At 40.6% G+C, this 16,700-nt stretch overlaps 2 protein-coding genes across 8 annotated transcripts in view; one reads left to right on the forward strand and one right to left on the reverse strand.

Annotated features, from left to right (window-relative positions):
- Positions 1-16,700, reverse strand: part of idua (alpha-L-iduronidase) — a 197,593-nt gene that overhangs the window by 157,210 nt on the left and 23,683 nt on the right. The window contains exon 1 of one of the 2 annotated variants that reach the window (XM_059965066.1): positions 839-13,329. The exons of the other annotated variant lie outside the window; for it this stretch is intronic. Coding sequence (XP_059821049.1) covers positions 839-924 — 86 coding nt within the window. The 5' untranslated portion in view covers positions 925-13,329. Of the gene's footprint in view, positions 1-838; positions 13,330-16,700 lie in introns of those variants that run through there. 2 annotated transcript variants of the gene reach the window in all.
- slc26a1 (solute carrier family 26 member 1) overlaps positions 1-16,700 on the forward strand; it is a 114,088-nt gene that overhangs the window by 86,592 nt on the left and 10,796 nt on the right. The window lies entirely within an intron of this gene.

Here is a 16,700-nt window from a genome sequence, read left to right on the forward strand (position 1 = left end):
GAAGCTAAGTTCACTGACAGCTGGTCTGAAAATTGCAAATGTTACCAATTACCATGATGCAGAATTCAAGCAACACACTGGAAATCAATCAGCAAGTCTGGAAGTGATTGGTAAAACTGTGGGAAGGGGGTGGCTACTCATAGAGTGGCGCAGTGTTTGTGCTGCTAAAAGCCTGAACCCTGTGTGTTTGGGAGTCATTACTTATTCATTTATTGAGATAGAGCACGGAATACACCCTTCTGGCCCTTTGAGCTACACCACCCAGCAATCCCCCAATTTAAACCTCGTCTAATCACAGGACAATTTACAGTGACCAATTCACCTACCAACTGGTACATTTGCAGTTGGAGTACTGAAGATCAAAATAGTGTACCAGCACCAAATCAATTTTATAAAAATGGTTTACAATCATCATTGTGCACAATTCCAAATTTGCATAGTGGTGTCTGGTACAAGTTATGTGTGTGAGTGTTACACCAGAATCACTCTCAACTCAAAACTGAAACAGCAGAAATCCCATGACTGAATTTTATATGTAGCAAAAGGTTAAAAAAAACATTTAACAAGTTCACTGTTCTGAGGACTGATCACAATTACAGAACTAAAGGTGTGATTTAGTTTTCTTTAGTTTATTTAAAAATTGTTTTACATAGTACTCGTTTCATCGTCAGCCCTTTCAAGTGCAGTTATCATACAAAATCTACTTCATTCTGACTGCCACTAGGCAAAGGCCTAAACTTATGTAAATAATAACTCCAACACATCCTCTATTCATATTTACTTTTTAGTAATATTTTAAGGTTCATAAAATTTGTACTTCAAAGGTTTACAAACCTACATAAAAGTGCTTTTCTGGTTTCTGATGCCTGGATCTTGAGCAATTCTTTCCATCCAAGCGGTTGTTTTGTCTGATTTTTGCCTCATCTGCAAGTTCACATTTAGGCTAATTATATGTCGGCGAGTAACCTGTAGATATCTGCATTCCTGTATGAGCTGTGGAGTACTCCCTGTTACAATAGCATATTTAAAGCAATTTTCATTTTTACTATTGCGAAAAGAACATGCAGAAACAAGTAGGCAGCTGATCCTCAAAAAGAAAGAAAATCAAATGAGATTACCCATTTCTACTGGCAATAAAAGTTAAATACAACTTGTCAAGTTTACACTTATTCAGGAAATGAATGTGTGTCTTGGCTTTTTTTTAGCATTGGCGTAAAGATGTGTAAAAATTTGAAAAAAAAATTGTGACAATGGAACTAACAAAACATGACATTCCCATCAAAGTTGAGAGTAAGTTTATTATCTGTCACCAAGTACAACACTGAAATTTGTTTTAATGCAGGCATGCTCAGTAAATTCAAGAACCATAACAGAATCAATGAAAGATCACACCCAACAGAGTGGGCAAACAACCAATGTGCAAAAGACACCAAACTACAAATACAAAAGAAAAAAATAAATAACTAAATAAGCAATAAATATTGAGAACATGAGAGGAAGAGTCGTTGAAAGTGAGTCCACAGATTGTGGGAACAGTTCAGTGATGGGGGCGAGTGAAGTAATTCCCACAGGTTGAAGAGCCTGATAGTTGAGTAGTAATAACTGTTTCTGAACCTGGTGGTGTGAGTGTGAGTCCTGGGGCTTCTGTTCCTTCTTCCTGAAGGCAGCAGTGAGAGGACAGCATGACCTGGGTGCTGGGGCCCTTGATGATGCTACTTTCCTGTGACAAGGCTCTGTGTAGTTGTGCTCAATAGTGGGAGGATTTTACCCATGATGGACTGGGCCATATTAACTACTTTTTGTAGGATTTTCCATTCAAGGGCATTGATGCAGCCAGTCAATATACTCTCCAACACACATCTATAGAAATTTGTTGGCGTTTCAGATGTCACGCCAAATCTTTGCAAACTTCTAAGCAAACAGGTGCTACCATGCATTTTTTTCCATAATCGTACTTACATGCTGGGCCAAGGACAGCTCCTCTGAAATGATAACACCAAGAAATTTAAAGTTGCTGACCCTCTCCACCTCCGATCCCTTGATGAGGGCTGACTCGTGGACTTCCAGTTTCCATCTCCTCAAGTCGAATAGCAGCTCCTTGGTCTTGCTGACATTAAGTGAGAGGTTGTTGTTGTGGCACCACTCAGCCAGGTATTTCAATCTCCCCCTTTCCTATATGCTGATTTGTCACCACCTTTGATTTGGCCAATGACAGTGGTGTTGCCAGTAAATAAAATATGGCACTGGAGCTTTGCTGAGCCTCACAATCGTAAGTGTAAAGCAAGGAGACCTGGGGTCAAGCACACAGCCTTGTGGTGCAGCTGTGCTGAGGGAGATGGTGGAGGAGATGTTGTTGTCAATCTGAACTTACTGGGGTCTGCAAGTGAGGAAATCAAGGATCCCAATGCATAAGGAGGTATTGAGGTCATTAAAAAATGGCCAAAAATATCCATGTATCGTGAATGGAGAAGTGTTGACTGCAATATAATGTCTTATAAAATGGATTTAAAATGTCAAATGACTGCAAGATGTGCTTATTATTAGTGATGTCCTGCTTCAGCCCCTAAAAGTAGAAGTTACAAGAAAGAATGAAAAATAAGATTACAAAAGTGATTAGTAGAAAAGGAAACCGGCAATGAACCTTGCAAGTGTCAATTAATAATCTACAATGTTCAACCATCATTCGAGGTCAAGCTTGAGTTTGCATGGTGGTTCTCAAAAAATTGCCATGCCTCACTGATCTGGTTGAAATTTTTGAGGTCATTATCTTGATGGATCTGGACTTTCAAAAGCAATCACAGAGAAGTATAATAAAATAAACCCTCTGCAAAAGTAAGGTGGTTTCTGCATCGAGGAGAGCTGCTGTGAATGGTCTTACATGAAGACCAGTTATTAACGAAATTCTTTAGTGATCTATGCTGGAACAACAGATTTGTACAATTTATAATAAGAATCTGGGTAGAATTTGGGTGGCAGGGTGGAGATACCTCTCTATCAAAGGAGGTGTAAGGTACTCCTTTCCATTCTCTAACCTGCAGGTCATCATCGGGCAAGGTGTATCTGGAGTATTGTATTCAGCCAAAAAAAATTGGCTTCAGAGTGAACTTCTCAGAGGTTACAGGTTAATTTATAACCAAAGATTGCACAGACTAGATTTGTATATTCTCTGGTCCTGAAGATCATGATTGTAACTGAGGTACTTAAGTTCATGTTCAATCTTAATTGTCATTCAACCATACACGTGAATACTGTACAGCCAAACCAACAGAAATTATTTCATACATACGTCGAGAGTACCTACAACAAAGGGTGAAATTGTAAGTCTGCATTTCCCCATTAAGCATTCTATTGTTAGAGAGACTGGACCAGGCACTGGAACTAAGGGAGAGATTTTACCAAAGAATGATAAATCTCTTTTGCAGTTGGAACAGTTTTTACCCTTGTAATTTGTCACATTTAATATTACTTTTAATCCTGTTGGAGATTTTGACTGATTCCTCCTGATCTTGTGTCTGCACAATGTACACTGTTCTACTGTATTATGGAAATAATGCTTTAGTTGAAAATTAATTATAATACATAGTAAAGGTACTATGAGGCAATATTCAGATAATGCACCTAATATTTGTTCAGATAAAACATAATGGATTTTTCCTCAGCAACGCACATAGTACACAAATGATTAACATTGAAAAGATCACAAACAAAATGAGTAAAAAAATAGAAATTAGAGATTTTATTCTACACAAACATTATTGCCTGGAAATGGGAAAAAAATTACCAAAGACACATGATAATTTGTCACCACTAAAAGCTTACATTTGTAGTAGTGGTACAAAATACTAACCGCAATTATCAGAATCAAATCCTTAGCACTTCACTGCTATAACGTGCATATTCATTTATGCAGCAGAATATATTTAGAGCAATCTCCAAAATATCCTTAGATTTCACAAAATCTGGAAGACAAATCCATCCAAATCAACCTCAATTCCACAGTGCAATTTCTATCGTTTCTCATTTTGAACCATACAAGCACTTTACATTAAGACTCATATTCACTGGTATATGTTGAGAAATTTATTGTTTTGAGGCAGCAGTATATTGCAATTAATAATTTTTTAAAACTATAAATTACAAAAAATATGTATTTGAAATTTTGTAGGTAGTGCAAAAAAAAAAGAGGCCAAAAATAGTGAGATAGTATTCATTGGTTCATTGCTCATTCAGAAATACGATGGCAGAGGGGAAGAAGCTGTTCCTGAAATGTTGCATATGGGTCTTCAGGCTCTTGTACCTCCTCTTTGATGGTAGTAATGAGAAGGGGGCATATCCTGGAGAATGGGGCCCTTAATGATGGATGCTGCTTTTTGAGGCATCACCTTTCGAAGGTGACCTGGATACTGGAGAAACTAGTGCCCATGATGGAGCTGGCTGAGCTTACAACTTTCTGCAGCTTTTTCCGATTCTGTGCAGTCGCCCCACCATGCTAAACAATGATGTAACCAGTTAGAATGCTTTCTATGGTCTACTTGCAGCAAATCTGCAAGAGTCTTTGATGACATACCAAGTCGCCTCAAATTCCTAATGAAATATAGCTGCTGTAATGTCTTCTTCATAATTGCATCAATATGTTGGGGCCAGGATAGATCTTCAAAGATGTTGACACCCAGGAGCTTGAAACTGCTCACTCTTTCCACTGCTGATCTCTCGAGAAGGACTGTTATGTGTTCCCTCAGCTTCCCCTTCCTGATGCCCACAATCAATTCCTTGGTCTTACTGACACTGAGTGCAAGATGTTGTTCCAATCACCATTCAATTAGCTGATCTATCTTGCTCCTGTATGCCTCCTCGTCACCATCTGAAATACTTCCAACTATAGTTGTGTCATCAACAAATTTATAGCTGCTGCTTGACCTGTGCCTAGCCACATAATTGTGCCTGCAGAGAGATCAGAGCAGTAGGCTAAGTATGTATCCTTGAGTTGCTCCAACAAAGAGATGTTATTTCGATCTGCATGGACTGTGGTCTTCTGGTGAAGAAATCAGGGAGCTAGTTGCAGAAGGAGGTACAGAGGCCCGGGTTTTGGAGCTTGTTGATGAGAACTGAGCCTATGATTATGTTGAACACTGAACTGGAATCAATTAACAGTAGTCTGACATAGACATTGCTATTATCCAGATGATCCAATGCCGAATGGACAGCCAGTAATATTTCATCTGCTGTAGACCTATTGTGGCAATAGGCAAATTGCAGCATGTTCTGGTCTTTCCTTAGGCAGGAGTTGATTCTGACCATTACTAACCTCACGGAGCACTTCATCACAGTAGATGTGAGTGCAACTGGGTGATAGTCATTGAGGTAGCTCACCCCGCTCTTCTTAGGCACAGGTATGATTGTAGCCCTTGTAAAGCAGTTGGGAACCTCTGGCTGCAGCAGTGAGAAATTGAAGATGTGTTTGAATACTCCTGCCAGTTGGGTGGCACAGATTTTCAGTGCCCTAGGAAGTATACCATAAGGGTCTGATGCTTTGCAAGGTCTCAACCTCTTGATGTCAGCCTCCAAGAGAGAGATCACAGCCCTTTCTGGCTGCTGTGCCATTCAGTAAGATTATGACTGATCTTCCACTTCAGTGCCATTTTCCTAAACTAACCGATATATCTTTGATTCCTTTAATATCCAAACAATGTTTCAATCTTGAATGTACTTGGCAGCAATAGCCATTGGACACAAAATTCCAAAGATCCATACTATGTGTAATGAAATTTCTTCTATATAGACAGTCTCTTAAACTGATAGTGTGATCTTTGGGTTTAGACAACTTTGCCAGATGAGATACCATCCTCACATCTACACTTTCAGACTTCATGAGCATTTTTATTTTTAATGAAATCATTTCTCACTCTTCTAAACTCCAGAGAGTTCCAGTGAACTTAATCTCACCACAAATGGCCAACATTCTATCCAAAGAATCTCGAGAACCCTCACAGTGCCCCTCTTAACTTGTACTGTGTACCCTTCCTCAGGAAGGGAGACCAGACTTGCACATATGGTAATATTCCAAATATCCAGGGTCCCATGTAATCGATATAATCTCCACTCTTGTACTCAAATCGTTTTGCATTTTGCCTTCCTAATTGCTTCAAGCACCTTGATGACTTGCATACAAGGAAAGTCAGCTACTGCTGAACACCAACATCATTCCATTTCTCACCAGCTGTAAAATACTTTGCAGTTCCATCCAATGCTCCAATTAGCCACTATAATATGATTTTTTAATTGCTGTGATGCTTAAATAGCTCGGTCTCTAGATCTTAGTCTAATGATCATTGTTACTGACTTTTACTAGATAAACTGTGCTGATTTTAAACACAAGAGATTCTGCAGATGCTGGACATCTTGAGCTGGAGGCACTGAACAGGTCAGGCAGTATCAGTGGAGGAGAATAAACAGTTAGTGTTTTAGGCTGAGTCTCTTCATCAGGATTGGCTCTAAATCATCAGGACTGAATTTCTAGGTAGAGGAAATCCACTGATTTTCATCCCAAAAATGGCTCACATTCCAAGAAATTCATCCCTGTAATATATATGGTGTCTGGATATTAGATTCTATTTCCAAGATTCACTCTAACAATTTACAATGTCTTTGTACTGACCAAGATGGATTTCTAAACAATGGTAAGCACGTGTGCATACATTCTACCTTCTAGAATTTGGGTTAATGGCACCAAAATATCCTCTTGCTAACTGGGTAAGCAATTGGCCAAATTTAAAGAAAGACTCCATCAATGTGAAGATAAAGCCCAACTAATTCCTCATCATTACATGGTGCTGCATTTTAAAAGTCACTTAGCCTGGGCACACGTGTTCTCTCTGAAAAGTTGCCATTGCAGTTGCAGATTCTGCCTGTAAAATACATTCTGGTAAGTTTTTTTTTAAAAATTTGCCCAGCACAATGCTGATGTTCTGTTCATTTGATCTGCTGCAGAGTAGTGATCTACCTAGTATCTCAATCACCATTCCAATTTAATCAGTTCCACTCTTTCATTCTCTGTTCCTCTGAAGACTGGAGAAAGTCAAGGGTATTTATGTAGTTCCTGTAAAAGTGAAGGGTATATTAAGAGATTTCACAAGAATTTTCAAACAGAATTTAATGCCAAACTATTTTAGGATAAATGACCAGAAACGTTCAGGGATGGTGGGGCTGGAAGATTTGGGAGCAAACTCTCACTATTCCCCGGTGATCTGTTTCAAGGCCACAAGATAAAATAACTTTCACGAAAACCATCCATTGCAAGTCAAATTCACTTCTTGAAATCCCATCCAGAACCACTGCTTTCAGATCTTCTGCCATTGCTAAAGCACACAAGTAGGAGCTTCTCAAAATATGCTTAAACTATACTGGTTGCATTGCATACAGAAGGAAACTGTGCCCAGGCAGTCTTCAAAGAAACTGGCATGGATTTCGTGTGTGAAGTTATTTCAGGGGAAAATGTTATTTCATGCTATAATTTCCAGCCAATGTACTTGAAACACACAAGTTCAAACTGATTTCAAAATATTTGTTTCAGACTTTGAAAGAGTTTGGCATCACTACTATACATACAAGATGCCTACAGATTAATGGATAGCAAATTTAAGAGATGATGACTTTGCAGTTACTGTGTTTGGGAAGAAACAGAGGTGGGGACATATAGTCAGACTAATAGGTGGACAGTACAAACATTTCCTGGGCATGTGAAACCACAAAACACACTACCCAGCTTTGAACATCAAGATAGGATAAGATGTCTGTTTTTATGTTCATTTCAGTTTATGGGAATTTGAGTTTCTCACGTTTGAAATGTAGTGCACTGCTGCTGCAAAACATTAATTTTCATGGCATTAATATCCTGAATATGTACAACAAATTAGAACTTTATCTCAGGAATATATGTAAGCCATGCACTAAAGAAAATTCTTCAACAAGCATGTAGAAAGGCTTTAACAGGTATGTTATTTACTTGCACTAGAATTGAAAAGAGATGCGTCTGGGTGTTTTCACTTTACAGCACTTTAAAAGAGGTAAGCTATCTAATTGTTAGTTAATTGATGACTGGCTATTTAACTACCAGCTGCCAAGAAAAAAGGTAGAATTAAGTTCTGAAACAAAATATCTCATAAAAGTCAAAGTTTTAAGTAAATTTATTATCAAAGTACATATATGTCACCATATACAACCCTGAGATTCATTTTCTTTTAGGCATACTCAATAAATCTACACAATATTAACCATAACAGAATCAATGAAAGACTGCCCAACTTGGGCGTTCAACCAGTCTGCAGGAGACAACAAACTGTGCAAATATGAAAGAAAGAAATAATAAAAAATAAATAAAACAATAAAAATCATGAATCTGCAAATACTTAATATAACTACAGGTGTAATGTTTTAAAAGGCATTAGTCTTCCATAAAATTCTGCAGTATACCCACACAAGGAAGCAAGCCATGCTTTGAACTAACATTATGGTTTTTCACCATAACAATGGAATAGTTCTGTACATTGATTATCAAGGAAGTTGATGTTGAATCCTGAGGGTTAGCTGGCTGATAGGGTCCTGGTGCAACTGTGCATGGAACCAGGCACAGGTCTAATCTCTCTTCCAAAGTCAGGATGTGGGATGAAGGAAATGAAAAAAAAGTTTCCATGATGCTGTTTCTCAAATTTGTGTTGGGTTTTGTTTTATCACCTCGAAACAAGCGTCTGCCCTCCTACTGACATCTCATGCAGATTAGCTGTGCTTGACAAGCCAACGCACATCGCATTCTGCCTCTTTCGGTCTCCACCCTATCACAGATTACTTTTTTCTTCTTACCTCATCTCCTTTGCAACTTAAAAAAAATTGTTTGTAACTTTTCCTGGTTCTGGTGAAAAGTTATCAACTAGCACTTTCTGCTTTTTTTATTGGACACTTTCGATTTTATAGCTTTTTGCACTTAGATTATTTGAAAGATTGTGCACAATTTGGCTGCATATTTGCATACACAATAGTGGTTAGACCTTTAAAATTTACTCATTGAGTACAAAATTCATCGCTGTTAGAGTTTTTCAGGGCAGTCTTTTCATATTCCTATTCAACCTTTTCAGCTCCAGATAGAGTCAAGGTGTTATAGAAAAGTACAACACCAACATTCAGCCCATTTAGTCCATGCCAAACCATTTATCATAAAATCAGGCACTTTGGAACTGCAGGTTCCTCACAAAGTCATAAATTATCCTGACTCAGAAGCATTTTACTAGAGTTTACTAGAGAGTGAGAATGCATTAAAGATCTCGAGGGGTCTTGACAGGGTGGATGTGGATAGATGTTTCCTTACATGAGAGAATCTAGAACAAGAGATAGCTATTTCATAGTAAGTGATCGCTTTTCAAGTTCAAGTTTACACTTACTGTCATTCAACTGTACACATGTATACTGCCAAACATTCCTGCCGACCAAGATGCACAAGACAGTCCGTATAATTCACACATGTAACACATGAAGTAACATCACCACAAATAAATCAGCAAATAAAGTGCACATATAAGTGAAAAAGTAAACAGTATAACAGAACTTGTGCTTCAAACGTGATGAAGCTGGGTGATGGCAGGAGTTCAACAGCCTTACAGCGTGGGGGAAGAAGCTGTTTGCCATCCTAACAGTTCTTATGCTAATACTATGGTATCTCCTGCCTGATGGGAGGGGAGGGGGGGTCAAAGAGACTGTTGTACGGATGGGAGGGGTCATTGACCATGCTGAGGGCCCTGTGTATGCAGCAATTCTGACAAACATCTCTGAAGGATAGAAGAGAGACACTAATGATCCTCTCAGAATCCATGCCATCCTTTACAGGGTCTACTGGTCAGATGCCTTGAAAATCCCAAACCAGATGGAGATGCAGCTGATCGGTTCTTAGAAAATTTGGTTAAAATAGTTGGGAGGGAGGAACTTCACTCGCCTCAATTTCCTCAGGAAGTGGAGATGTTATAGTCCTTTCTTGATCAAAGAGGTGGTGTTGAGGGAACAGATGAGATCATCCGTTACGTACACACCCAAAATCTTAGTGCTCCTAACTCTCTTCAGGGAGAAGCTGTGTATGTGCAGTGACGAATGTCCAGCTTTCCTCAAGTCCACAATGATCTCTCTGTTCTTGTCCAAGTTGAGACTCAAGTTGTTATGCTCGCACCATTTTACCAGCCACTCTACTTCCTCTCAGTATGATGTCTCGATGTCGATGTTGTGTAATCAGTGTACTCGGTTTGAAGCGGATCAAGTAGTGCAGTCATGTGTCACCAGCGTGTACAGCAGTGGACTGAGTACGCAGCCCTGGGGAGCACTGGCTCTCAGCGTGATGGAGCTAGAGATATTTCTGCCAAAACAAAATGAAGGTGGCCTTTCCATCAAGAAATCCAAGATCCAGTTACAGAGAGAGATGTTGAAATCCATTGAGGACTGTTTACCCATCAGGTTTTGAGGAAGATCATATTGAATGCTGAGCTGAAGACATTAAAAAGCATCCCGGCATATGATGCACCAGGACAGGACAGAGTGGAGTGCAGAGGCTATAGTGTCATCAGTAGATCGATTTGAGCAATAAGTAAACCGGAAAGAGTCCAATGAAGCAGGAAGATGGGACTTAATGTGATCCATAACCAGCTGTTCAAAGCACTAAAGTATTATTGAGGTCAGTGCCTCTGGACGGTAGTCATTAAGAAAGGTAACTGTCCACACATTAAACCGAGCAAAAAAGACATTCAGCCTATTAGAAAGAGAAGTTTCACTGGCGTTGACATGTAGGATTAATTTGCAGACCATTATAGTCTGAATGTCCTTCCAGACGTGCCTCATGTCTCTGGTGTCACAGAAATGGCCGTATATTTTTTGTGAATAATCCCGTTTGATGGCACAGGAAAAGTGCAGCTTTTGCTGACCTGAGGTCTGTCTTATCCTCCAATCTGAATGCATTCCTGATCTCTCAGCCATGCTCAGACTTCTGCTGTGAACCATGGCTTCTGACTGCACTCACATAGATGTGTTAAATAATAGTGATGTCCTCAGCACATTTCTCTATGTAGCCAGTCACAGGTATTCATCAATGTTAATGTGATGGTGGTAGGCAGCCACCTCCCTGAACACGTCCCAGTTTCAGCTTTCAAAACAGTCCGGTAATGCTGAAGTTTCTTCTTCTGGCCAGGTCTTTATCTTCTTTTGAACTGGTTGTACACATTTAATTAGTGGGGAGCAGCGTTGTAGGCACTACGGATGTTGGCGTAAACTAGGTCTACTGTGTTCTCACCTCTGCTAGCAATGTCAATATCCTGGTAGCAAGACAGATAAAATCTGTTCTCTCAGAGAACTGAGTTTTAAAGTGCAGTGGAAGCAACGTCTTTGAACATTTTTACAGCTGAGGTAGATTTAGGTGAAAGAAGCAGGTGAAAGAAGTGGAGAGGAATGTAGAGTTGGGGCTTCAGTCAAAATACTATCTGATTCAATGGAAGGTACACTGAGGGGTGAGAAACACACTCATTTTTTTGTTCGTACATCTCACTTTTACTTTATTGCCTCCAGAACTCCAGTCTGGCACCACTATCGGAGTACCTTCTCTACACTGGTTAGTGATCTCTGACAGCATTTTACCAACACCCAAGTAAAGAAATTGCTGTTAACAGTAATTGCTGGCCTTGGTATGTCCACATTCCATAAAGGATAAACAGATACTGTAAAGGATGTTATAAGATGGAACTTACATGAACTTTTTTATTCAGCAAATAACCTTCAATCTTCATGATGCTACGTTAAGCTTTGACATTAACTAGTTTATGGCTAATCCCTGTTAAAAAATAACTATTTCATATCCCTGTTAAACAGTAACCATTTCATACTACTGTGCACTTTTGTACAGAATAAGCTGCTGCAAAGATTGTTGTTTTCAGTATGGACTCTGTCATTCGACAGTAGATATGCAGTAGGGAGCTTCCTAACAAGCTGCACCACTGCATGGTACAGAAAAAGCACTGCAGTGGACAGAAAGGTCCTACAACGTGTAGTCAAAACTGCCCAGCACATCACTGGCCAATAACATCATGAAGGATCCCACCTACCTTGTTCATGGACTGTTTGTCCCACTCTCTTCATGAAGGAGGTTACACAGTATCTACACGAGGACCACCAGAGTCAAAACCAGTTATTTTCCTCAAGCTGTAAGGCTGATCAACAGTCCACCCACTAACCCATCCCAATCACCACTACTTTATCATTTCCTGTCACCTAATGCACAGACTCTCCTGTGCCTAGCAGAACTCTATTGTCATATTATCTATGTATATGACCTCTCCAACATGGTTATCCAAGATGGCAGCGCGACGCAGCTTGCAGCAGCCACTCTGGAACTTATCATCTGTTATTTGTGAAGTGGGGTGCCGTGCGCAATCATAATCGATTGAAAATGGACGTGGAAGCACGGAGAAACATTGGGAAATTCCAGCAAGACCTACTTCGTTGCTGCTGCTGCTGTGAAGTCCCGGACTCTGCTGGGAAGAACAGGCCCCCAGTCCTCGGGGTCGTGTTGCTGATGGCCGTTGGCGGGGCCATCTTAATACGCTCGGCAGAGGATGGTGCTCGGAGAAGCTGTGCCGGAGGGGATGGTCATCGGCTCGGAGGTTCGATGGACTTGGAGTCCTTTCGACAGACTCAGGTCGCTTTCGGTGTGTGCTGTGCCTGCGAGGCTGGTTTCCACGGAGCTTCCATTGTGTGCTGTGTCTATGAGGTTGAGTCAGGCAGCACCTTGGAAGTCCATAGCGGGGATACTCCCTTCTGCCTCTGGCGTGAGATGGCGAGTCTGTCAGGACCCTGGGGACTTGTGGAAACTGTGGTGATTTCTTTTGAACTTACAGTCCTTTAACATCTTGGACTATTTTTACTATGCCCATAGTCTGTTTTTTTTTATCAATTATGCTATTGTTTGCACTGTTGTAACTATGCGGTTTTGTGCAGATCTTGTAGCTTTAGTTTTTGGTCTTGTTTTGTCTGGTGGATTTGGAGCTCCTTTCCGGGGATCGCGCTAGATGATGACACGATATTAATACGCAGCAGCCTCTCTGGACTCTGGATTGGGGATTGCCAAACGTTATGTGGATTTTCTGGTGCAGTCTGTTTTGTCATATACTTTTGTGATATCATTCTAGGGGAACGTTGTCTCATTTTTTTATCTGCATTGAATTTGTGGTTTCTAAATGACAATAAACTGAATCTGAATCTGAATATAAGCTAGCTTATGTATCCTTTTTTTTGTTTTAATATTATTGTGTTTCTGGCTGCATCGGATCTGGAGGAACCATTATTTTATCTCCTTTACACTTATGTACTGGCAGTGACATTAAACAATCTTGAATCTCACTTGAACAAATTTTCAACTAAGTTAAGAAGAACAATTCTGTGATCACTGTTCCCTCTAGGTACTGTACTGCAGGTGTGTGGCTGCACAGTAACTGAACTGCTCCTGCACACATAGCCTTTGTTGCTATGCAGCTGGAATTTACTTTTATACATTAATATAATCGTGAAATAATATGTAATTAATTGTGCTAATGAATATAATCCATAGATTTTCTAATTAATGAATGTATCGCAACCTTTCCTCTGAAACATTTTAGAACTTCAACATATTAACACTGTCAGTGTTTCAAGTTACAACAATTTAAGACTTCCATTAAGATTGAATGTAAAAAATGTTTCAGTTACCAATTTTCCATAATAAATCGCATCCTATTCCAGTGCTAGTGGGAACGTAACAGAATCCAATTCCAAATTAATAGTAGCATTGCCACTCAGACTGGCACCAAACAAGTCTAGAGTTCGCCTATTTGCTCTATCCTGTAGGCAGATCAGTCTACTCTTGAGCAATCATGGGACGAGCTCAGTGGCAGTCCCGTATCATAGCTTTTAGTTATAATGCCAAATGTAAGATTCTTCTATAATAACTACTCCTCTCCCATTGTCAAAGAAAAACACATGATTAAGTGGTGGGGATAATTTGGTCATAGTGGTATTTTAATTAACCAGATGACAATACGGAGCTGGTCTGTACGACAGAAGGACCATATCTTTCTGGACAACAGAACCACTAAGTGCTCTTAAGTCCTCCCCTGCAGTAATTTGTCTGAACCTGCAGCTTTGGTTGAATCTTATTTCAAGAGAACGAGTTTGGGTTTCCAGGAAATGGCTTCAACAACAAACAGACAGCTTGTAATTTTACTGTAAACATTCTGTATGTATATGCAACAGTGATGAGAATTCAAGTGGATGAATGAATGGCAGAGGAAGACTGATGGGGAAAGGTTAGCGCTGGTAATGAGAGCAAACACAAAATGTTAGAGGAGTTCAGTAGGTCAGGCAGCGTCTGTGGAGGGAAATAAACTGTCTATGTTTTGGGTGGAGACCCTTTATCATGACTGAATTCTGTCTGTGTCAGTATAAAGGCATCACAGATTCTACCAGGAAGGCAGCTCAGACTTGAATGATCTACTGATTATGGTAATAAAAAAACAAGTTCGAAACTGCTGTACTGTATGAAGTCTATTATCCTGAGGATGTATGGACTGCTAATTGTGCAATTTCCCAATGGGAACAGCTTCTGTCTATTAAATCAACTGTACCTAAATACATCGTGACTTCCATCATGTCGTCTGCTGTACTGGAACTTCACTTTTGAGGAACTTATTACTGACCTCAACTTTCTGGCACAGCACATGACCTTTCCAAAGAGTCAGAATTGAGTTTGCTCAGCTTCTTGTAAAAAGTAAACAGTGAGCTATTGTAGATCCAGATTTAATCAACATCAGACAATGGGTTACATTGATCTGCCTGCATCAAACCAGACAACACTAGCCAAGTCATTTGTACTATTGTGGTTGTGTTTAAGGAAGCTTGCAGAGCTGACTGATTTTGTCACTCAGCACATCAAACATAGTCACAGCTATAGTTGATCAATTAATAGTTATGGTGTTTGTGTATTCAGAGAGTCAGCCCTCACACGATTAATTTAGGGTGCCTGGAATCTTTGTCCTCAGGAATGTTCAGAAATTCTGCATGAATTACTTTGTTCCAGCAAAGGTATCTGAAAAATATCACATGTAACCAAGATGGCGCTGCGTACGGCGGCCATGTTGCGAGCTCATTCCAAATCTACAGTATACTACTAATTTCTACAATTTTCTGAGTACCTTATGTTCAAGTAGCTGATAATCACATCAGATACAAGAGACTGACCCTTCTGAACATCGGAAAGAAGGCATTTACCCCCAATGTGCCACCTTTCCTACACTGAGATCCCCTACTTGTGCGATCCATGGGAGACTCATCTCTTACACCGCCACTGCCTTGGAAGAAGTGCTGGAGGCAAGGGAGAAGGTTCAGCTTCCTGGTGAGGCTGAGACGGTATGCAAATCAACTGCTGCTCCCTAGCATACTCCTGGCTAACGTTCAGTCCCTGGATAACAGGCTTTGTGGACTGAGAGCCAGAAGTTCCTATCAGTGGGAAACAAAGGAATGCAATGTTTGTGCTTCATGGAGACCCGGCTGATGGAGGAGATCCAGGATCATGCCATCGAGCCCTCTGGGTTCTTTTTCCCTGTTTCGGGCAGACAGGTCGAAAAACCTCACTGGGAAGAGTAAAGGAGGAGGGGTATGCTTCATGGTCAACTATGCTTGGTGCAACCACCAGAATGTGCATGCACTCAAATCCTTTTGTTCACCAGACCTGGAATACCTGGTGTTGCTGTGCAGACACTACTGTCTGCCAAGGGAGTTCACGGCTGTTATCATCACAGTGGTGTACATTCCAACACAGGCTGATACTGACCTGGCTCTCAAGGAACTGTACAAGAGCATCAACATGCTGGAGATTGCACACCCAGGTGCTGCCTTCATCATCGATGGTGTCTTTAATTGAGCGTCGCTGAGGAAAGCCTCACCAACGTTTTGTCAGCATATCCAGGTGAGCGCTCGTGGAGATAACACATATGACTACTGCTACACTCCCTTCTGCAATACTTACAAAGCTCTCCTTCACCCAGCTTTTGGAAAGTTGGATCACTCTTCTATCCTGCTTCTGCCAACATACAAGCAGAAGCTGAAACAAGAGGCGGCCATAGTAAAACCGTCCATTGTTGGTCTGACCAATCGGCCTCCATGCTGCAGGACTGCTCCGATGATGTGGACTGGAATGTTTTCCATGATGAGGATGTCTCTGAATTCACTGGTGAAGTCACGTGCTTTATCCAGAAGTGCATCGATGATGTTGTCCCCCAGAAGTCTGTCAGGGTGTTCCCAAATCAGAAACCCTGGAGCAAGCAGCACATACGGCACCACTGGAGCTTGCATCACTGGAGATTAATTAGAGCTCAAGAAAACCAGCTACGATCTGCTCAAAGCTATCAAGGCTGCGAAACAACAATATAGGGAGAAGATTGAGTCAAGATTCACAACGAATAGCACACACAACTTCTGGCATGGGCTGCATAACATCGCAAACTTCAAAGCCAAACGTTGTGGTGTCGCCAACATCGCGTCCTCTCTGCCAGATGAGCTCAATGGCTTTTACACTCGGTTCAATGTCGCTAACTCTGATCCTCCGAGGAAAGCCACCACTACAACCTGCACCCTGGTCATCTCTGAGGCTG

This window comes from Hypanus sabinus, chromosome 3 (assembly GCF_030144855.1).
Source record: "Hypanus sabinus isolate sHypSab1 chromosome 3, sHypSab1.hap1, whole genome shotgun sequence".
Taxonomy (NCBI): domain Eukaryota; kingdom Metazoa; phylum Chordata; class Chondrichthyes; order Myliobatiformes; family Dasyatidae; genus Hypanus; species Hypanus sabinus.